Below are 20,881 nucleotides of genomic sequence, written 5' to 3'. Positions count from 1 at the left end.
GACTCGCACACTCGCGCCGCTTACTAACCCAGCTCGCTAGGACCTCGCCCCGCCCCGCCCCGGTGGCGGGGCACCTCCGGCTCTCCAGTCTCTATGGTACCAACTTCCGGCGCGCGCTACCCCTCGCGAGACTTCGGCGGCGCAGCAATGGCCAGACCGTGAGTGCCGCTGACAGAAGTCAAGAGAATCGGCTGGGACGGGGTTGGGGCGACAACGGGCCGGGGGGGACCCGACAGGCCAGAGCCCCTTGGGGAGGAGCGGCGGCTGGAGGCGCGAGGCTCCTCCGGATGCCCGGAGAGCCGCTTGCGACTTAACTCCCGCCTCTTTCCCAGATGCCGCGTCACTGCTCCGCCGCCGGCTGCTGCACACGGGACACGCGCGAGACGCGCAACCGTGGCATCTCCTTCCACAGGTCAGCGCGCGTGCGCCGCGGGCTCACGTGCGCATGCGCTAGTTGTTGCTCGCCTCGGGTCGCAGCTGCGTAGAGGCTTCGCGCCTTTCTCAGATACTGAGGAGGCTTGAACCTGTGGGTGGGAGGTGAAGCGGAACGGTCCCGGCGGGACTGAATGCAGTCGGGAAGGGGAGGACGGGAAGTCTAGCCGGCTTGGACCTGCCCCACTCTGTTACCTGCCAGATGACGCTGAGGAAACTGCTTTTCTTCTCGAGGCCTCCGTTGCCTCGTCTGTGCCCGGGCGGTGGTGCTTACCCGGCGGGGTCGCAGGGAGGTCTCGTGGCGGCGCGTGTTGGGTCTGCGTTTCCCCTCTGGGGAGCTTGGGCAGCATGAGCCCAGGGCTGTGGACAGCCTGGTGCTCACGGGTTTGTGGCTCCACAGACTTCCCAAGAAGGACAACCCGAGGCGAGGCTTGTGGCTGGCCAACTGCCAGCGGCTGGACCCCAGCGGCCAGGGCCTGTGGGACCCGGCGTCCGAGTACATCTACTTCTGCTCCAAACACTTTGAGGAGAACTGCTTTGAGCTGGTGGGAATCAGGTGGGCCTCCCTGCCGGCCGACGCTGGGGTAGGACGTGGGGCTCCCGGCGGACTGGGACAGCTGCAGGTCCTGAAGTCCCTTGAGCAGCCTGCGTCCAAGGGGGCTGTTTCCTGTTCCCAGCTCTGCACAGTGAAACCCACCCCCAGGATCGCTGTGCCTGTGACACAAGGGGAAAACAGGAGGCTTTCCAGAGAGTATTTTTCAGAGCCCCAGTCTTGCCAGCAAGTCCACAAATCAACGAATTCTTTCTGGCTGGTCAGCCCAGCTCGGCTTATGCAGGCTTTCCACACACCTGGACTTTGAGGAGTCCTGCGGGGAAGCGATTGGTGTAGCTGTAACTTGGCGTTCCCCAGACGTATTGTTTGCACGATGCCTTCCAGCCTCCCACGGCGCTGGTGCTGGGGGCAGATTGGCCTGGGGAGGCAGCACTTGCTCTCCAGCTCATCTGGGTTGCTTTTCCCCACAGCGGATATCACAGGCTAAAGGAGGGGGCAGTCCCCACCATATTTGAGTCTTTCTCCAAGTTGCGCCGGACAACCAAGACCAAAGGACACAGTTATCCACCTGGCCCCCCTGAAGTCAGCCGGCTCAGACGATGCAGGAAGCGGTATGTGATTTGGGTGGGGGATGCCCCACTCCCACCCCTAGGCTGAGGGACTGGGCCCTAGGGGTGTCTGCCAGCAGTCTCGCTGGACAAGGTTCTTGCTGCACAGAGCCTGTGGATCGGGTTTGGGTGTTAAGGGTGGATCAGGTGGGCTGGTGGAGTGGGGTCTGGCAAGCCCTCAGCCAAGCCCATCAGTCTCTCTCTTCCCCCTTACCAGCTGCTCCGAGGGCCGAGGGCCCACAACTCCATTTTCTCCACCTCCACCTGCTGATGTCACCTGCTTTCCTGTGGAAGAGGCCTCAGCACCTGCCACTTTGCCGGCCTCCCCAGCTGGGAGGCTGGAGCCTGGCCTTAGCAGCCCCTTTTCAGACCTACTGGGCCCCCTGGGTGCCCAGGCAGATGAAGCAGGCTGCAGCGCCCAGCCTTCACCAGAGCGGCAGCCCTCCCCTCTCGAACCACGGCCAGTCTCCCCCTCAGCCTATATGCTGCGCCTGCCCCCACCCGCCGGAGCCTACATCCAGAATGAACACAGCTACCAGGTGGGCAGCGCCTTACTCTGGAAGCGGCGAGCCGAGGCAGCCCTTGATGCCCTTGACAAGGCCCAGCGCCAGCTGCAGGCCTGCAAGCGGCGGGAGCAGCGGCTGCGGTTGAGACTGACCAAGCTGCAGCAGGAGCGGGCACGGGAGAAGCGGGCACAGGCAGATGCCCGCCAGACTCTGAAGGAGCATGTGCAGGACTTTGCCATGCAGCTGAGCAGCAGCATGGCCTGAGGGGCTGCCCAGCAAGACTGCAGCCTCTTCCTCCCTCAGATCCCACCAGACCCACCAGGTGCCATAATAAAGCGGATTCTAGACGGAGGGCCTGCTGTCTGGCTCAGCTGGGGGCTGGAGCCCCTCTGAGTACTAAGCTTGCTGCCCCAGACAGTGGCTGCAGGTCCTAGAGGGCTCAGTCCAAGCTCTTTGCCAAGGAGAACAGGGAGCCTGGCTCTCACCCCTCAGAGCTACTGGTAGACAGGTGGCAGTCAGCCCTGCTAGCACAGCTCCGTGGTTCTCTGAAGGGGCAGGATGGTGTGAATAGGGGCCAGGAAGACAGCTCCAGGCGCCCTTTCCATAGGATCTGAAACAGCCCTGACTTAAACCAGCCAGCCCCTTTGAGAACACTTCTAAAACCCAGTCTAGATCCGGTTCTCAAGCAGGAGCATGACAGGCTTCTGTCCACAGGCCCCATCAGCCTGGTGGGTAAGCTGGACAACCCTCTCCCCGCCCCCTTCACTACCATCTCTATTTGAAAAACAGGGATGATGATGACAATCATCAACCTCCTGGGGCATGTCACCAGGTAGTAAAGCCCCAACAAGCTAGTCCCTGGAAATCTAGGAAGAGGTGGCCAGAACATGGAGACAAGCACTCAGGTCCTGACCTCAGCATCCTTTTCCTTCAACTCCCAGGAACCTGGAAGGCCTTGCTGCAGCTGCAGTTCTCAAACAGCTCCGTCTGTTGGGTGACTCACTGCAAGTATGGCCTCTCCCTGCCGAGGAGCACAAATGAAATTCATTCTAGTCCCAGAAACTGCCACACAATTTTGTAAAATTTGCTTTTTAGGGCCCTTGGCATGTAATTTCATTTATTCATATAAGTCTAGATCAGGGTTCAGTGACAAGGGTCAGCATAGAGCAGGGTTGCAGACTGGTTCAAGGCTTCTGGGTAGGCCCCTCCAGGAGGGATTTGGATGAGGCTGCCCTGTGGGTGTGGCAGGAGCCACATCTGGTGGAAACTGGATAGGTGGGTGTGTGGCCCCACTCTGAGTGAATGCACCTGGCCCACATGGCTGGGCGCCGCAGCCAGCACTCCACTTCCAGGTGCTGACATATCCTCCCCAGCCATGGTCCTGGGCCTGCTGTGTCCTCACCTCAAGGGCCTCCCGGCTCGGCCTCTGCCCCAGCTCCTGCTCTCTCCTCCCTTGTTCCCAGCTCATCTTGCACTAGGCCACTTCCTAGCCTGCAGGCTGCCTATGGATCTCCTGTTAGCTAAGCAACTTGCCACTCAGGGCCCCCCACACACCTGCATACAGCCAAAGGAGAGCAGGTCACTTTCCCAAGGAGCTGTGGCTTCATGGCAGCCACAACAAGAAAGGGGTCCTGGAATCCTGTTCCCAGTAAGGGAGCGCTGGCTCCCAGCACCAGAGTGGATCCACATGGGGCCCTCACTAGGGCAAGAGGGCAGCCCTCCTTCCACAGGAGCCAAGAGCATAGTGCAGGGGCAAGGCAGGGCAGAAGGGGCAGGAGCCCACCCCAGTCCTCCAGGATTCCCCTGGGAGGGGCCAGCCTGGAGGCCTTCACAGCCCTTCCCAATGTGACTGGGTGACCCCAGGTGGGGGCAGGAGTTGACAGCATGGATAGAGACAGGTAAGGCCACTGACCTACATCTGGGGGTCTGCTAAGCCATGGGCTGCTCAAGGGGCTGAAGCCAGCAGTGGTGGCCGGGCCAGCAAGGTGTGTGTGGTGGGTAGCACTGCTGTGGCTTTAATGGAGGCTTGTCTGTGACAGAATACTCAGCAAGGGACACGGGGGACTTTGCTGGCTTCTTTCCGGCCAAGCCCTGACATGCACACAGGTGGACTGGGATCCTTCAGCCCCTGTGAAAACCAGGCCTGGCCCAGCACGACCGACCTGGGAGCTGACCTCAGGACCCTTCACTCCAAAATTCACCTCAAGTCAGGTGAGACCCATACATCATGGGTCCCCACTCACAAGTTCCAGGTGGGAAGAGGAGCCCCTTACATGGATCTCAGTGAGGGTGGGTGGGACAGGAGCAGCCCAGGCAGATTCGCTGGTGCAGCGCCAAGTCTGCTAAGCCAAGCCTCCTCCCGCATGTTGGAGGAGCCTTGGTGACAGGCCTCAGTGCCTGAGTCCACAACACGCCCAGGCCACAGGAGCCAGGCCATGCCCCACTGGGTGGGAGGCCCAAGGTCTCTCCCCACTTCTGGGTGGTGAGCCCATCACTGAGCCGTGGCCTCTCATCCACACTACACCAGGAGAGGGTGATGACGGGAGGGGGTCTGCTTCATCATCTGCTCCCTGTGGGACCTGTGTCTTCAGTGAATTAAGGAGTTTGGGGCCCCACATCCCCTCAGCTCTCTTTGGAGGCTCTGGACACCCTGACCCTTGGCCTGGCAGGTGCACCCACTGCCATAGGCATGCGCATAGCCGGTAGTCTTCTCAGTAGGCAGGGCAGGCAGGCACGGCGATTCTTCACAATGGGCAGGCGCCACAGGGCCTCAGATGTCGGCGCCCAGCTCTGCGCACTGCTTGTCTGAGATGTGGGAGGCCAGGGAGTCTATGATGTCCAGCAGCAGCTGCTGGCTCAGCGACCGTAGCGTGGGCAACTTGGAGACCTGTAAGGCAAGCAGGCCGGAAGGAGATGGGACCAGATCCACCTAAGGGCCATGGTGGGCAGTGGAGCCCTGTGGGGCCCACCCTGCTCAGGGCTCAGGCTGGTCCCAAGGATGAAGCAAGGTGCAGCCAGTGATGGGCTGCTCTGCTTCTCTCACCCCCAGGGCCCACGAGTGCAGGGGACCACAGAGCCTGGGCACCCTCCCTGCCTGGGCATGGCCACTGCCAAGGGGAAGCGAGTCCTGAAGGGGAGGCCAGAGCCCTGACCTTGGTGAACTGGTGCACAATGATGTGCAGGCAGTGCCGCTTCATGTCCAGCGCCTGCGTTTTGTCAGCTGCCTCCAGGATCTGCAATGGCAGGGACCTTGAGGCGCTGCCCCTTTCACCCACTCAGTGGGAGCTGCAGCTGTGTGCACGGGGCTGGGGGGCTACCTGCAGCACGTTCTGCACCGTCACGTTCATCTCCAGGTTCTGCTTGCAGTACGCCTGCAGCCGGTTGTTGTAGAAGCCGTAGTAGTAGGGGGCCGCAAACAAGTAGCTGGGGCCTGGTTAAGGAGCTGACTAAAGGAAGCTGGTCCGCCCGCACCCTCCCAGGGAAGGACAGGGAAGGGTGCAGCTGGAGCCCCAAGCCCCCACGCCAGCATGCTCTCCAAATGGATTCTGAACTAGTGGGTCAAAGGCCCCATTCAGGATCCAAAGAAAACCATGAATCCCCTCCCCAGAAAAATAGTGTCTGCACATCTGTAGCGCTGTTCCATGGCCTTGCAGGCCTAACAGGCATCCTGATCCTCCATGTTCAGACCCCTACTGAAGTGACATAAGGAGTAGCTCCATGTCTGTGCTCAACTGTCACACAAAGCAATGACCCACCCCGTCCTCTGGGCAGTTGTGAGGGTCAGGAACCCACTGGTTCCTCCTGGCTGCAAACCCCTCCCTGCCAGCTGCCAACTGCTTCAGAGAGCACCAGGCCCAGCCCCAGGCACCAGCAAACCCTCTGGAGGGAGGCGCTGGGCCCACATCGCCTAGCTGGGGCAGGAGAGCGGGCCTCAAAGCCACCCGAGGTGGGTGCCAGGACCCCTTGGTGGGGACCTGGGAATTCCTTGGGGAGTGAGGATGCAGCGAGTCCTCGGGCGGCATGTTGACCTCGCCGTAGTAGATGTAGCGCAGCATGGACTCGAAGGCCTGCCTGCTGGGCACCATCTCCCCGATGGAGATGTTCACCTGCCCGTCCTCGGGCATGAAGGACCGGAACATGGCTTCAAAGTAGCTGCAGACAACGAGCGGTAGGCACCTGGCCATCAGCAGAACGAAGACACCATCCAGGCCCACCCTCGCCTCCTGTCCAGCCCCCACCCACCTGGAGCGGGCGGCCAGGATAGCCTTGTGGGCTGGCCGTGGGTGCCCGTCAAGCAACAGAGTGATGTCACAGAATTCCGCGCCCGCTCCCTCCAGGTATGCCTTCATGTCCTGGATCAGAGATGTGCCTGGGGGTAGGAGGGTCCCTGAGCAGGTACAGCCTGGGATTCTGGCCTTGGGGCCCCACGGCACTACCTTCCTGCATATCTGCCCATGTTGCTGCCCTGAACAAAACTTCACCCAGGCAGAAGGCTTCACTCGCCCTGAGGCACCATCAGCCACATTCTGTCCTCCCTCAGCGCCCTGGCCGACTCAAGCACTATGCCCCACACACAGCCCACCACCCAGCGTCTCATCTTCCACCCAGCTTGCTGTACCCCCTCGCTGACCTCATGATCAAGCCCCCTCCAGGCCCACTGCATGGCCTCTGGTGCCTGCAGACATCACCAAGAGCCAGCAACCGGGGTCAGCACGAGCCCCAGGGAGAGCTGGGGGAATGAAGGGGCCTGTGACATTACAAGCAAAGAGAAGTCCAGAGACTGATCACTGTGACCCTGGGCCATCAGACCTGACATCCTAGCCCCAAAGAGGTGCCCCATGTCCACCCCCAGAAATTGGCTCAGGAAATCCCAGGTCACCAGGACACAGCCCACTGTGACAAGCCCCATGGATCGGGGGCTTCTGCCTTCATCTGTTTCCTCCCTGTACCCAGGAGAGCACTCTGGGGTCCCATGGCACCCACCCCCACCCCGAGGGCCTGGCAGGTGCTCTCCATGGCTCCCAATCTCCTGCCGCAGATGAACACCATCCCTCCCAGCCCCCAGGGAAGGGGAACGGGGCTCCCTACCAATGTCCACTGGCTGGTCCAAGGGAGTGCGAGGGGGCGGCTGCTGCTTCCGCCGCACAATCTCCACTATCAGTGGAGAGGAGAGGCGCTCGAACTCCTTCATCATGATCACCTGGTTGAAGTGGGACTCCTTTACCACGAAGTTCAGGCAGTGCTCCTGGGGCAGACAGGCACAGGCAGGCAGGCAGAGTCAAGCCAGGGCCCCAGGCTGGGCGAGGGGCTTACAGTGGTGGGCAGGGAGGGGGCCTAAGCCTGAGCACACCCCACCCAACCCTGATCACGCTGACCCCACCCCACACCTTGAGTTGGCTCAGCTGCAGCCGGGCGGCACTCTCGCACACGACCAGCACGTTCTGCAGGTCCACGGAGGCCTCGATGTACTGGCGGCACAGCTGCTCCAGGCGGCACAACTGGAAGCTCAGTGCCAATTTGTACACGTCCATGATGAGCAGCACATCCTCCACATGGCCTGCGCCCCAGAGCCCCCGAATCTCAGGGAGCCGGAGAGGGGAGGGCAGGGCACAGGGCGCAGGGCTCCCCCCATGGAAGAGTGTGGGTTGGGGCCACTAGGTAGGAACAAGGCCTCGGGGGACTCAGATGGCGTCCAGCTGCAGTGATCATGGGTAATGAGGGTGACCTGCAGCCTCTGAGCCTCAGGGGGCCCATCAGTACAGCAGGGCTGGCAGCACCCACCTTTTGGCTCTGCTGTCCGCACCCCAGCCCACACCAACCCTGCTCCACCCCCACCCAGGCGGACCTTTCCGTGGGTACTTGATCTTGTCGGTGTAGAGGAACTGCATGAGCACCTCGAAGGGCCGGGCCTCGGCCTCCCGGATGGCCACGTGCAGCAGGGGCGGCCGGGCCCCACCAGCAGCCACGCCGGGGGCCTCCCTGGGAACTGGGGTGGCCTCCTGCTCCAGCTTCTGTGGGGAGAAGGGAGCTCAAGGGCACCCCAGTGGACACCAGGCATGGCTGCCAGGTCAGGGCAGGGCGGTTAGGCACCTCACCTGGGCCAGCCTCTCCCGCGCCTGCGTGATCTTCCTGCGAAGCCAGCGGCTCCGCGCTGTGACAATGGCTACGTGGCCCTGCACGCACTCCTCCTTCTGCACAAAGAATGATGCACTGGCAGAGGGCACAGGACCCTCGCCCCAGAGAACAGAGACCCAGCCAGCCAAGGTCAGCACCACCAGGCCAGCAGCTGTTTTTCTGAGGGGCGAAGTTCCCACTGCCCGGGCACAGCAGGCAGAGCAGGGCGCAAGGACAGGCACCCACCTCACCCAGCACGAACTCCACGTCGCAGAACTGGCGGCTCTCCCACAGCCGCCCGTAGTCCTCGTGCAGCGTGCATTTAGGATAACAGGAGAACTGCAAGAGGGGCCCAGTGAGACTAGATGTTGCAGACAGCAGGGTGGCCCCAGTGTGGCTGCGCAGGCCGACCCTGAGGTCCCCACCTGGCCCATGCTGACCCTCAGGGCCCAGGAGGCAGGTGGGCCTGGCTGAGGAGAGGAAGCAGCCGCCACCCAACCCTGAAAATACAGCCTGGCTCCAGCCTCAGCACCTGCAACTGTCCACGGCCGGCTCCACAGCAGGAAAGGGCTCCCCTGCCTCTCTTGCCTTCGGCTGGGCCCCAGGCCTCAGCAGAGCTCTGCCGTCTCCACTCTGCCTGGACCTGCGTCCTCACACTGGCCCCCACCAGCACATCCCAACCTCCTCCAGGAAGCCGGCCCTGACCTCACTGTGGCTGTGAGTCCCTGCCCTGACCACCTGCTCCTCCAGGCCTGGAAGGGGCTGTCAATGCAAGCCACTGTCAGGCCTGGCTCTGCCCTGGGCCAGGCTATGATGCCTGTGAGGCTCTGGTGCTGAGCCCAGCTTGGCCCGGCTCCCTCCACTGACTCTGCCGTGAGCCCCAGCACCATCTGCCTGCCCCACTGCATGAAGGCTGCCCACTTTAGTGCCACCTCAGCCCACCCTCAGCCCACAGGGCTCCTCCCAAGGCTTCCATCCTGCCAGGTGTGGCCCTGGCAATGGCCTGGATAAGCCCTGCCCCCCCACTTGGCCTTAGTTTCTCATCACAGGGGATCCGTCCACCCAGCCGGCTCTACAGGCCCACAGGCCCCACACCTGGAACCTGTACATCTCCCCGCTGCGGATGTTGTTGTCCACCGTGCCCCCGAAGATGTACATGGCGTCCGAGATGACAGCAGCCGCGTGGAAGAGCCTCCCGCTGGGCAGCTGGGGGACAAGAAGGCAGGGTGGAATGGCGGGGGGGCAGAGCCTCCACAGTGCGGCTGGTGCAGCCAGGTAAGGCAAGGATGCGGCACCTCATGGCCATGAAGGGCCAGGGGGCAGGGTCCCCAAGGGATGAGGGCCCCTGGGTACAGACACAGGCGGGACCTGGTACCCATGTAGGCGAGTGGGGCATGACGGGCCATGGAGACCCTCAGAGTGGGCAGGGCACTTGGGCCAGTGTGTGGCACCCACCCCAGAAAGCTGCAGCCTGGCCAGCAGGGTGAGGGCCCTTGGCCCTGTACCTCCTTTGTGGTGTGACCCCAAGCAAGTATTTCTCGGGGCCTCAGTCTCCCCATGTGTGAGAGGGGTTGATCACAGGACCTGCTTCAGGGGGTGATGGAGTCTTAATGAGGATCCCAGCCTGTACCTCCGAGGCAGGCTGGGTGGGCTGCTTGGCTGAGGTGGTGCCAAAGTCCAGGCCGAACACATCTCGGGACTTCTTGAAGCCAACCCGCTCCTCATAGGTCAGGGTGGGCACCTCCTCGGAAGCACAGGCTCGCTCGGGCACTTCAGCCCCACCAACCTGAAGAGGAGAGACACGTGGGCATGAGACCAGTTGGCAAGGGCCAGGTAGGTGCCCAGAGACCCCCACCATCCTGGCCTTGAGAGTGGCTTCTGAAAGAAGGAAGAGCTGCATGGCCGTGGGCTTCCCAGGAAAGGTCTGCAGCACAGCAGCCCCATGCAGCCATGATGGGGTGTGAAGCGTTAACTACCTGCAGGCTGTGGGGTGAAGCTGGGGCTGGAGGCCGGGGCAGGTGTCCAGGGCTGAGGCCCAGGTGTCCTGGCCTTGCTCCTGGTAGCTGTCTGGAACCCCAGGGGGCCCCAAAGCTGTGAGGAGCTGGGTGGGAGCAGGGTAGGAGCTACTGGTGTCCAGCTGGCAGGTCAGGACACCCCTGGGCACCCTCACCTCGCTGTCGGAGCTGGGCTGGACGACCTCCCAGGTCTGGAAGTCCACGTCATAGCAGTGCAGCTCGTTGGGCAGCGTGTTGTCGGCCGCACCCCCAAACACATAGAGGTGGCGGTCAAAGGCCACCATGGTATGCCCGTAGCGCCGCTGTGGGGGTGGTGGGGAGCCCCGGAGCAGGTGTTCAGTTGGGATGCGTGTCCACCTGGGGGTACACAACAGTGAATCAATGCTGGGACAGGGGCTCCTGCTCACCCTCGGGGCCTCCCCACAGCAGGCCTTCACTGGGAGGTCCCCCTGCATCCCCTACGGTGACTAGCCCAGGGTCCAGAGGGAGGGCCTAGACACCTGCGCTGAGCACCCCTCACCCCATCCAGCACTGGCACCAGCCCTGCCTGGCTTCATGTGGCCCATCGCAGGGTCCTGCCAGAGCTCCCCCCTCTCCCCATGGAGCAGGCAACAGTGATGGGCAGGGGGGTGGCATCTGACCTGCCAGGCAGTCCTGCTCTCTGGGGAGTAAAGTTGTGCAGAGACCATTGCAGGTCACTGTGTTCACGCTGCCCAGTCAGAGCATCCCCACAGCTGAGTCCCCATCCTGGGAGCTGCCTGTACCCCACATCCTGATGCTGCTCCAGCACCTTCCACCTCCCAGGCTTCCCAGTACCTCCCAGCAAGTCCTCTCTTTTGCTAAGTTAGCTGAAGACTTCAGAACAGATCCTGGCCTGGCAGGGCTCTGCCATCTGGCTCCATGCTGAGCCCCAGGCCCTCAACAGTTTCCCTCATCCTGGGGCTCCCTGCCCTTCCTCCCACGCACCCGTGGCCTCCAGGGAAGCTCCCAAGTCCCTTCCCAAACCCCCTGTACCTGCAGCTCACACTCCTTGTGCCCTCTCCTGCAGCCCCATTGCAGGGATCAAGGGCTGGCCAGCAGCCAGGGGCAGCATGGGCCAGACCTCTCAGGACCTGCAGGCCCCTCTGGTCTTCTGCCATTATTTGAGATCTATGCAGGCCACGTCTGTTACTGGTGGCACTGACCAAGCTATTCATGAGGAAGGGGACGTCCTTCACATTCAGAGGGAGGCCTAGCCAGGGGCCTCCTCGCCAGGCCTTATCTTGCTAAGCTGCAGCCATATCCTGGGGACCTGCCAGGGGCACCGCACATCCCTGCTCCGGGCTGTAACCTCCTGCTGTTTGCAGAGCTCAGAAGGATGGTTACCACGGCCACCAGGTGCAAGGGGCGTTCTTCATATTCAGAAGGATTCGAGGGAACTGACCGTCCTCCCTCCACCCCACTGGCCAGAGTACTCACATCTTGTCCTTGAATTCAAACTGGAAGAGGTTGTTGGTTATTTTGGCTCCGCTTTGCCCAGAGAATACAAACATCTTGTCCCGGCACACAGCCACGGGGAAGTTGCAGCAAGATGGGGGGATCTCGCCACTCTGGGCCACCTGCAGGGGGAGAGGACAGCTCAGCCCCGGCCTCACAGGGCCCGCTCACATTTCACCACACTCAAGACTGCTGAGATGGGACTGCTTTTATTCTTGAAACTTCCCCAGATGAGGATTCACAGATTCATTTGTCTTGGAACAGCTCATAGCCCTGTCTCATCCACTTCACGGGGCCCAGTTGTGAACAGCTGGGGTTAAAATCGTCAGGGTTAAATCATCAGGGGCTAAACTCATGTTTTTCATGCCCAGAAGACTGAAAAAAAATTTTTTTAAATGAATAAATAAATAAATTCCATGTTTCTAAAGGGGAAAGCAAGCCCAGGGGGAGCTCCAGGGAGCAGGACACTGGATAGCAGACGGCCCTCACTGCACTGAAATAAAGGGTGCATTAAAGCAAAACCACATCCTCACACACGTGGCGCTCTGCCCATCCAAAGCACCAAGCCTCGAATCACTGTGCAGCCACAGTGAGGAACTGGTCGTGAAGGCCCGCAGGTCACCAGGGAGGAGAGCGAGGCTCAGGTCGAGGCTGGGCTTTGCAAGGGGAAGAAAGCAGCCTCCACCCCCAGCCTGGCTCCCCCTGCCTCCCACCTCCCTCCACCTGCACCCTGTCTCCCCATGCCCCTCACCTCCTCCACCTGCGCCCTGGCTCCCCGTGCCCCTCACCTCCTCCACCTGCACCCTGGCTCCCCATGCCCCTCACCTCCTCCCAGCAGGTGAGCTCTCGGTCCTGGAGGCCAATTGTCCACATGTCATTCAACCTGTATTAGGACAGACCAGTGAGGACCCCTTGGGTCTGGTGGTCAGGGTGGGCCTAGTCCTGGCTGGAAGGGATGGCTGCAGGGAGGAGCCCCACCCCCACACAGGGTAGGAGACTTGTGCGGCCATGAGGCGGGAACTTCTCTGTGGGGTGGCAGGCACTGCCTCAAATCCCTGCTGTGCCAGGCCCCCTGCCCGGCCCAGACAGAACAAGTACTCTCATGCATGACATCGGGGCAGTGTGGCAGTGCCAGCTCCTCACTCAGTGTCCCTCCTGGGTGGGGAGAGGACACACATATCCCAGATGCCACCATCACTGCATCGTTAGGAGTTTCTATGATGCTGAAGTTTTGGGAAACCAGCATATGCTACTTTTGTGATCAGAAAAAGAAAGCAAAACCAACTTTCTAAAATAAGGAGGAAAAGGCCTTTGGCCTGGGCAAGAACCAGGGCTGGGCCTGAGCCTGGGCACCGCCCACCCGCCCACCAACTCAGCTCTGCAGGGCAACTCCTGGCTGAGGATCCTCATCCAAGCTACTCTGGTAGCCACGGGGCTCCAACCAGTGGCCCTCACCTCCATCTGCCCATCCTCCTCTTTCCCCATCCCCCTCCCAAGAAACCCCCAGACAGAGTGGCACTCAAAATCCACCAGGCACTCAAAATCCTCCCAGCCTAAGCCCTCAAATGCCAGGATGGCCTGCTCCGGGTCTCAGTGCTGTCGGAGGTGGGGTGCACAGGCCGGACCCCCACCCACCTGGCGTTGCCGTCATAGCCAGCAAAGATCCACAGCTTGTCACTGTACACCGTGGCCCCGTGGGCTGACCTAGCGACTGGCAACCTGGAGTGTGAGGGAAGAGGGGAGGGAGTGAGGTCGCCCAGCACAGACCTGAGCCGCCCAGCCCCATGTGGTCAGTGCAGGGGCCACAGCCAGGCTGCATGGCTACATCCACCCGACACTGGGGCTTCAGGGCCTCCACAAGGCACTAGGAATAAACAACAGCCCCAGAGGCCGACTAGTGGCTTGAAGAGGAATTCAGACAGCCACAGAGGCACAGAACCTTCTCCTAGGTGCCCCCAAAATATCAAAGGGGGTGCTCAAAAAGCAGGACCCCAGAAGCGCCATCAGCAGTACATTGGATCTTATTGAAAATTTTTTTGTGACAAGGTCTTGTTCTGTCTCCCAGGCTGGAGTGCAGTGGGGCACACATGGTTCACTGCAGCCTTGAAGTCCTGGGCTCAAGTGATCTTCCCACCTCGGCTTCCCAAAGTACTAGGACCATAGGCATGCGCCACCACGCCTGGTCCATTTGGGTCTCTTCTGAAAGGAGGGAATCTAAGGGCTGGGAGCAGGCCATGCATAGCTGCACCGGGGGATATTCCACCAATCCCAAGCTCCCTGCTATTGCGTGCCCTGAGGGTCCTCATCTGGGAGGCAAAAGGGGGCAGATCCCAGGTCCAATGCCACCCAGGACCCAGCCTGTCCCAAATGTTTCTGCAAAGTTTCTCACCGTCCTTCAATTTTCCACTCCGTCCACTGGCCAGTTGCAAACTTGTATTCAAAGAGGTCATTTTTATTCTTCAAGTTAGAATTGGAATAAATGTCCCCAGTGTAACCCCCTGAGTAAAGAGAGTGAGAAACTGTCAAACCCAAAGGGCAGTCTTGAAGATTTCAAACCCTGGAAGGTGGGGCAGAATCTGGCCCCCCTGAAAATGCATAAGCCAGGACTCCCTCCACAAGCCCCGGAAGGACCTACTGCCTGTCTGCCTCTGTGCTGGGCTCTGGGGACACAGAGATGAGCAGGACACTGTTCCCAGCCACAGCCCAGTAACACAGAAAGACACCCAACCCTGTGAGCTCAGGGCCGTTAGGGCAAGGGGTCCCAGATCCAGCGCAGAATTCAGAAGACTGGCAGACAAAGCCACGGGTGGAGAGAGAGCCCCTGCGGTACACAGCACGAGCACAAATGCCCCAGGCCTGCAGAAGGGCAGGGTGTCTGTGGGCCTCGGGGCGACACAGCCCCTGGGAGGCTAGAGGCTGCTTACCAAAGACAAACATGCTGCTCCCATAGACGACGGCCGAGTGGTGGTAACGGGGGGCCGGTGGGGTCCCAGTGGTAAAGGCCCTGGGGTGGGCACAGGGGTGGTGAGAGTCAGCGGGGGTCACCCATGAGGTCCACACCCCCACAGGGTGGCCCTGCATCCCTGTGCTGCCTTTCTTTTTTCTTTTTTTTTTTTTTTGAGACGGAGTCTCACTCTGCCGTCCCGGCTGGAGTGCAGTGGCGCGATCCCCGCTCAACCTCCACCTCCTGGGTTCAAGTGATTGTCCTGCCTCAGCCTCCTGAGTAGCTGGGATTACAGGCACCCACCATCATGCCCAGCTAATTTTTTGTATTTTTGTAGAGACGGGGTTTCACCATGTTGGCCAGGCTGGTTTTGAAGTTCTGACCTCAGGTGATCCGCCCACCTCAGCCTCCCAAAGTGCTGGGATTACAGGCGTGAGCCACCGCGCCCAGCTACGTTTCACTTTTGTATTTTGAAGGTGATACCTGTCTCATCATAGAAACTTAAAAAAAAAAAAAATCACCAATAAGGAAAAAATAAAATAGGCACTAAAGCTCATGCAAATTCCCATTACCAGAAAACCTCTGGCAACACCTTGAGGTCTTCCCTGCACACCTCTCCTACGCATACTTAGGCTTCAATGAAATTTTTAAAAATGGAATCAAGTGGCAGATATTTTGTAAATTGCTTATTCCACTCACAGAATGTGACCAGGTCCTCATGCTACTCCAGGACCATCCACACTCCTGCTCTCAGCAGCAGTGCAGCATCTTACAGCACGGGGTCCATCAATTTCATTTAATACCTATCTATCTAACCATCATCTATCTATCTACCTATCATCTATCAATCATCTAATCTATATAATCTATATATCCATCATCTATCCACCTATCATCTATCATCTACCTATATAATCTATCCATCATCTATCTGTCATCTATCATCTACCTATCATCTATCATCTATCGTCTGTCATCTATCTACCCATCATCTATCTATCTAATCTACCTACCTATCATCTACCTATCATCTATCTATCGATCTGTCATCTATCATCTATCCACTATCTATCTATCTGTCATCTGTCTAATCTACCTATTATCTATCTCTCTATCTATCTATCATCTCTCTTTGTCTTTCTATCATCTCTCTATCTTTTTTTCTATATATCTATCTATCTATCATCTGTCTATGTATCTTCCTAGACGGGGTCTCACTTTGTTGCCCAGCTGGTCTTGAACTCCTAGCTTTTTTCTGAATTTTATACTTAAGCAATTTTTGACAAATAATTGTGAAGCCTTCAGAATGATTTTTTAAATTAATTTGTAACTACTAGCCATCTTACAAAATCAAGTGTGAGAGAAATGACATAGCAACTTCTGTACCCATACTAGCATCAGCCTCGAGGTAGAGGTGGACAGCCCAGAAGGGTGCCGCCCTGTGTGCCCAGCTTGGCAGCTGCAGGTGCGGGGTGGTTACTTGATCTCCTCAGCCTGACAGGGTGGCTTTGGATGTGGCATCCCTGAGGCCATGGTTATCTCCTCCTGGAAGCTTGTTTCTAGCTTCCCATGATGAGAGAGACTCTGCTAGCAACTGGGACCCAGCACTGTGCCACTGTGTTCTAGGAGGAAAGGCAGGGCCCTGGAGCACGGGGCCACCCACCTGCACCAGGAGCAGTCTTTCACATCGAACCGCAGGAGGTCATTGAGCATGGTCTTCCTGAAAGGCAGCCGGAAGAGAGGGTGGCATTAGCCAGGTCTGCTCTGCAGGGACCCCAGAGATGGGCACTGCATGTAGCCAGGGTAGAGTAGGGGGCTGTTGTGGGCTGGGTCACTAACACAGCGAGGCAACCAGCTGATGCCCAAGAACAAGAGTGGTGACCACAAAGTGGTGACCACTCCTTTGTGGAGGAGGCTCCCCAACTGATATGGGCACCAGGGCTGCCACACAGGCAGCCACCAGCCTGCCTGGGGTCAGGACCAAAGCATGAATGTGGCCACCAGGAGCCCAACCAGCAGCTGACATGAAGGCATGAAATGGCCCAAAGGCCAGAGTCACCCTCACACCTCACCCTAGCCTCCAGAACCCCTATTCACACGTCCCAATCCCCTTCCTCTGCGGCTGTACCCTGCAATGCAAGTGCTTGCCCGTGCCTCAGGGGAGGCCCTTTGCTTCTCTCTGATCTTCCTGCCACTTCTTAAAAAAAAAATAGAGACAATGGGCTGGGCTCGGTGGCTCACGCCTGTAATCCCAGCACTTTGGGAGGCCTAGGCGGGCGGATCACTTGAGGTCAGGAGTTTGAGACCAGCCTGGCCAACATGGTGAAACCCCATCTCTATTAAAAATACAAAAAAATTAGCCTGGCATGGTGGCAGGCACCTGTAATCCCAGCTACTCGGGAGGCTGCGGCAGAATCGATTGAACCCAGGAGGCAGAGGTTGCAGTGAGCCAAGATGGCGCCACTGAACACCAGCCTGGGTGACAGAGCAAGACTCCATTTCAAAAAAAAAAAATAGAAACGAAGTCTTGCTTTCCTGCCCAGGCTCGTCTTGAATGCCTGGCCTCAAGTGATCTTCCCACCTCAGCCTCCCAAAGTGCTGGGATTACAGGTGTGAGCCACTGCACCTGGCTCCTGCCATTTCTTTGTTGCAAAAGCCAATGTAATCATCATGTTAAAGATACAATCAAATAGAAAACAAATTCACTGGCCACTGCACCACCTAACACTACCAGCTGGCATATCACTACCCAGCCCTTGGGAAGAAGGGCAAACTGACAGGAGCCCAGCGCCCCGTCACGCCCAGCCTGTGCTGGGTGCCCCCTGAACCATCTCACTTAGTCTGCACCAGTGGGTGCTCTCTCACCTCCATTTCACAGATGGCAACAAAGCCTAGTGGCTCAAAGGCTGTGTCTGAGGCCATTCAGCCAGGAAGCCAGGAGCCTAGAAGCTGGTGGTGATTGTGATACCACCCCTCCCTCCCTTACTTGCCCCACGTGCCACAGGAGGCCATCTTTCTTTGTACTCAGACAGTCTTTATAAAGTTAAGACTAGTGTGAGACAAATTCGTATCCTATTTCTTTGTCATACTGCAGCAAAAATGTTTCTGCTTATTGCTACACAGTTGTCACACAAACTACCTGCTAAGGACACTCTTGAGGATGAAGGTCCCCCATTTCCCACTTGCTGCCTTGTACTGGACACCAAAGCCTTTTCTGGTTTGGAGGGTTCTCATTAAGGCTGCAGTAAACGCTTGTGGGTAGGCATCTCTTCTTCATTTCATTCCTTCATTTGACAAACATTTATGGAGCTTTCTAGATGCCAGGATACAATGGTAAAAGGAGCACAGGCCCTGCCTTGACTGAAGAGATGGATAATCAACATCTGTGTGCCTCAGGAACAAATGAAGATGGTAAGAGATATGGAGGGGAAGCAATGGTCTCCAGTTGGTCCAGATGGCCAAGTAAGGCCTCAGTCACAAGAAACATCAGAGGAGGGGCAGGAAGGTGAGAGGAGAGAATGGGCAGTGCAAGGGCCTGAGCAGGGGGGCACTTGGTACAATCCAAACATAGCCAGGCAGCCCGTGCCGCCCCAGTGCAGTGAGGGACTGAGGGCAGAGGAGCAGCAGACTCTCATGAGGACTTGGGCTTTTACTCAGAGAGGCAGGGAGGCATTACAGGAGGATGAGCCAAGGAGGAGCATACTCTGACTTGCTTTTGTAAATGGGCCCCACTGGCTACTCCTGGGTAAAGAGAGTGGGAGGAAGACAGGCTTGAAGCCAGGGGACCATGCCCAAGGAGGCTCTTCTGCCCAGTATGCAGATCCTGGTGGGGTCCAGACTACCCCACCATCCTCAAGCCCGCCCCCCAAGGAGGCCTACAGGACCAAGGCTGCAGAGCCAGTAAGAGGCCAGACCTTCCAGGGCTTCATGCTAGTTCCTGGGGCTGAGAGGCAGGGCTAGGACACATGGACACAACTAGTCATGTGCAAATACTCCACCCTCTGCATAAGGAAACCAGCCACAACTTATATGGAGACAGTTTATGTGAAAGGAGGTGTGCCCACCAACAAAACTTCACGTTGTTGCCTGATGTTTGGAGCAATTTGGGAAAACCCTCACAAAAAGTGAAAAATGCATGAAATAAATAAAACTGTGTCCTCCATACCGATGAGGCACAGGGAAAGAAAAGTGCCTGGCAGGGCTGGCCGCAAGGGTGGTTGTGTTTCTTTCAAGGCTGCGTCTACTCAGAAGAGGGACATTTCCACATACTGAGCATGTGCCACCCACTGGAAGCTGTGCTGAGGACCATGAGTGCAGGATCTCATTTAATCCTCACCACGACCAGGAAGGTGAGTGCAAGGAATCTCACAGATGGGGAAACTGAAGCTTAGAGGAACCAGCTAGCATCTGAAAGGACAGTAATGGAGCTGGACAGGCCCAGTCCCTGACCACAGTACTTCTCCCTACCTGGTCCAAACACTGATGCTGAGACTCACTCACCCATTGTCTCCACCAAATACATAAATGGCATCTTTATAGGCCACCACTGTGTGCTTGCTGCGCCTGGAAAGAAAGGAGTGGAGGGCGGTAAGGACAGGACCCTCCTGGGGGGCACCCAAGGAATGGGACTAAGCAGGAGAGCTGCCACGGAAGTTAGGTATCACCTCTCAACTGCTAAGATCCATCATCTTCTAAGATAACACCAATCATCCTGCAAGTGAGGACCCCTGACACGGCTCCAGGACTCTCTGGACTCCTCACCCCACCTCAGAGCACCTGGGACCCCAGCCCAATATCCACAAACACAACTTAGTTCCAGTACCCTGTCCCGGGACATCGGGCTCTGGGACTCCCTTGGAACCCTCTCCCCTGCCCTGAACAGCGTCCTGTACAGCACCATCCACCTCATTACCAGATCCTACCCCAGGACACCAACCCCCGGCTTCGCCCCTGGACCCGCCCTGGGACCCTCGCAGATCGCCCTTCCTGTCCTCAGGACCCCATGAAGCCCACCGTACCGGGCACCCACGAACTCGTCGCAGGGCGGGAGGCGCCGCCAGCGATGCACTGTTTCGAAGGGCCCGAAGTTGAGCGTCAGGTACTCGACACTGTCCGAGCAGCTATGGTCGAAGTCCACGCTCGGGGCTACCTTGGACCGCGCGCCGCCTGCCAGGGCCGCAGCCCCGATCTGCCCCCCCGTGCTGCCCGGTCCAGCCATCCCGGGTCCACGCCGGATCGGCCGCGCTGTAAGCCCAACTTGCGGCCACCGCCCCGGGCCGTCTGGAGAAACCACATTTCCCGGCGAGCCCTGCGCTGACGGTGCGGCACGTCCGGCCAGCGCCGCACTTGCGCCCTCCAGCTCTTCCCGACAAGCCTAGCGCTTGCCGAGACACCGCGGGCGAGCGCAGGACGCGGTTGGCGACCGCGCGGCGAGCGTGAGACCTTATGGGGAGCCTTTCAGGCTATGTACTGGCGCTGCGTTGTCCCTTCCAGTGAATGCAGTGTGTCGTCCCTAGCCCCGTCGCGACTGCCCTTCCCGGCGCCTCCCAGGCCCACGCAGCCCGAAGACCCGCGGCCGGCTCGCAGTTCCCGGCATGCCCTGGGTCTGCGCGTGGCTCCGGCCTGGATCATCTGCCGCTGCCGGGATCCCCTATGGAGGGTTCCGGGCTCGCAGCGGCCTCTGCAGGCGGCTCAACGCTCCCTTTCCTGCTAGCGCCCTCAGCCCTGACCCCCAGCAACTCCCCTCTCCCCTTGGCTTTCTTACTGACTGAGAGGCAGCCCGGCGAGGAGCCTCTGGATTCTCATTCCTACTTAGCAGGGCCTCAGCTGCTTCACCTCCGACATGGGGATTGAGAATGCTCCGGCTATGAAAAGCATGGGGTCTGTCTCAGGACACAGCTCCCACAGCCCTAAGTGGGCAAATGCCCCAAAGTGTCAAGCATGAGCCACCTCTAAAGGAGCATTTACTATCTCAAGACCTTTGGGCATGTTGTCCCTTCTACCTGGAATACCCTCCCTTCAAAATTCAGAGCCAAAAGCAAAAAGCGTTCGCTGATCGCAGAGGGGGACAGGGATGTGGGAGGGCTTGGGGCGCAGAATTAGTTGCTACCTCCTCTGGGCGTTCACAGGCCAAATTTCCTTGGTGTGGCACCTAGCATTCTGTGATTGTGCCTGTTTCCTTATGGTCTGGTCCTGTGCCTATTGGCCCAATTACACTGGGAGTCATACAGATC

At 58.8% G+C, this 20,881-nt stretch overlaps 2 protein-coding genes across 6 annotated transcripts; one reads left to right on the top strand and one right to left on the bottom strand.

Moving 5' to 3' along the window:
- The first annotated feature begins 70 nt into the window (after nt 1-70).
- Nucleotides 71-2,446, top strand: THAP7 (THAP domain containing 7). Its single transcript, XM_004063074.5, has 5 exons — nt 71-158; nt 333-412; nt 833-988; nt 1,456-1,596; nt 1,811-2,446. Exons 2-5 carry the CDS (start codon nt 333-335, stop codon nt 2,361-2,363), a joined length of 930 nt encoding a protein of 309 aa, XP_004063122.1. The 5' UTR covers nt 71-158; the 3' UTR covers nt 2,364-2,446.
- Nucleotides 2,447-3,182: 736 nt separating this feature from the next.
- LZTR1 (leucine zipper like post translational regulator 1) lies at nt 3,183-20,879 on the bottom strand. 5 transcript variants are annotated; one of them, XM_004063072.5, is made up of 21 exons: nt 19,667-20,879; nt 19,149-19,211; nt 16,312-16,368; nt 14,629-14,708; nt 14,094-14,202; nt 13,340-13,423; nt 12,530-12,587; nt 11,687-11,826; nt 10,384-10,585; nt 9,844-9,999; nt 9,309-9,419; nt 8,460-8,552; nt 8,195-8,290; nt 7,945-8,110; nt 7,487-7,656; nt 7,188-7,344; nt 6,342-6,468; nt 6,102-6,251; nt 5,417-5,522; nt 5,252-5,332; nt 3,183-4,986 (listed from the first exon to the last, which is right to left on the bottom strand). In XM_004063072.5, the coding sequence occupies exons 1-21, from the start codon at nt 19,864-19,866 to the stop codon at nt 4,870-4,872; spliced, it is 2,523 nt and encodes an 840-aa protein (XP_004063120.1). In that variant the 5' UTR covers nt 19,867-20,879; the 3' UTR covers nt 3,183-4,869. The 5 variants fall into 5 exon arrangements, with proteins under 5 accessions (XP_004063120.1, XP_055230997.1, XP_055230998.1 ...); XM_055375022.2 differs by having other exon boundaries at nt 7,188-7,299; XM_055375023.2 differs by lacking the exon at nt 13,340-13,423.
- Between the last annotated feature and the right edge of the window lie 2 nt (nt 20,880-20,881).

Source organism: Gorilla gorilla, chromosome 23 (genome assembly GCF_029281585.2).
Source record: "Gorilla gorilla gorilla isolate KB3781 chromosome 23, NHGRI_mGorGor1-v2.1_pri, whole genome shotgun sequence".
Classification (NCBI taxonomy): Eukaryota; Metazoa; Chordata; class Mammalia; order Primates; family Hominidae; genus Gorilla; species Gorilla gorilla.
Note: the sequence above shows the minus strand (reverse complement) of the source record. Positions and strands in the feature narration are given on the sequence as shown.

What these genes read in the sequence shown, in the direction of transcription:
- THAP7 (XM_004063074.5), top strand. Translation starts at nt 333, where the DNA reads ATGCCGCGTCACTGCTCCGCCGCCGGCTGCTGCACACGGGACACGCGC. An exon ending in CGTGGCATCTCCTTCCACAG is followed by an intron (nt 413 to 832) that starts GTCAGCGCGCGT and finishes GTGGCTCCACAG; the next exon opens with ACTTCCCAAGAAGGACAACC. An exon ending in CTCAGACGATGCAGGAAGCG is followed by an intron (nt 1,597 to 1,810) that starts GTATGTGATTTG and finishes CCCCCTTACCAG; the next exon opens with CTGCTCCGAGGGCCGAGGGC.
- LZTR1 (XM_004063072.5), bottom strand. Translation starts at nt 19,866, where the DNA reads ATGGCTGGACCGGGCAGCACGGGGGGGCAGATCGGGGCTGCGGCCCTG. An exon ending in GTATTTGGTGGAGACAATGG is followed by an intron (nt 16,369 to 19,148) that starts GTGAGTGAGTCT and finishes GCTGCCTTTCAG; the next exon opens with GAAGACCATGCTCAATGACC. An exon ending in ATGCCGCCCGAGGACTCGCT is followed by an intron (nt 5,523 to 6,101) that starts GCATCCTCACTC and finishes ACCAGGCCCCAG; the next exon opens with CTACTTGTTTGCGGCCCCCT.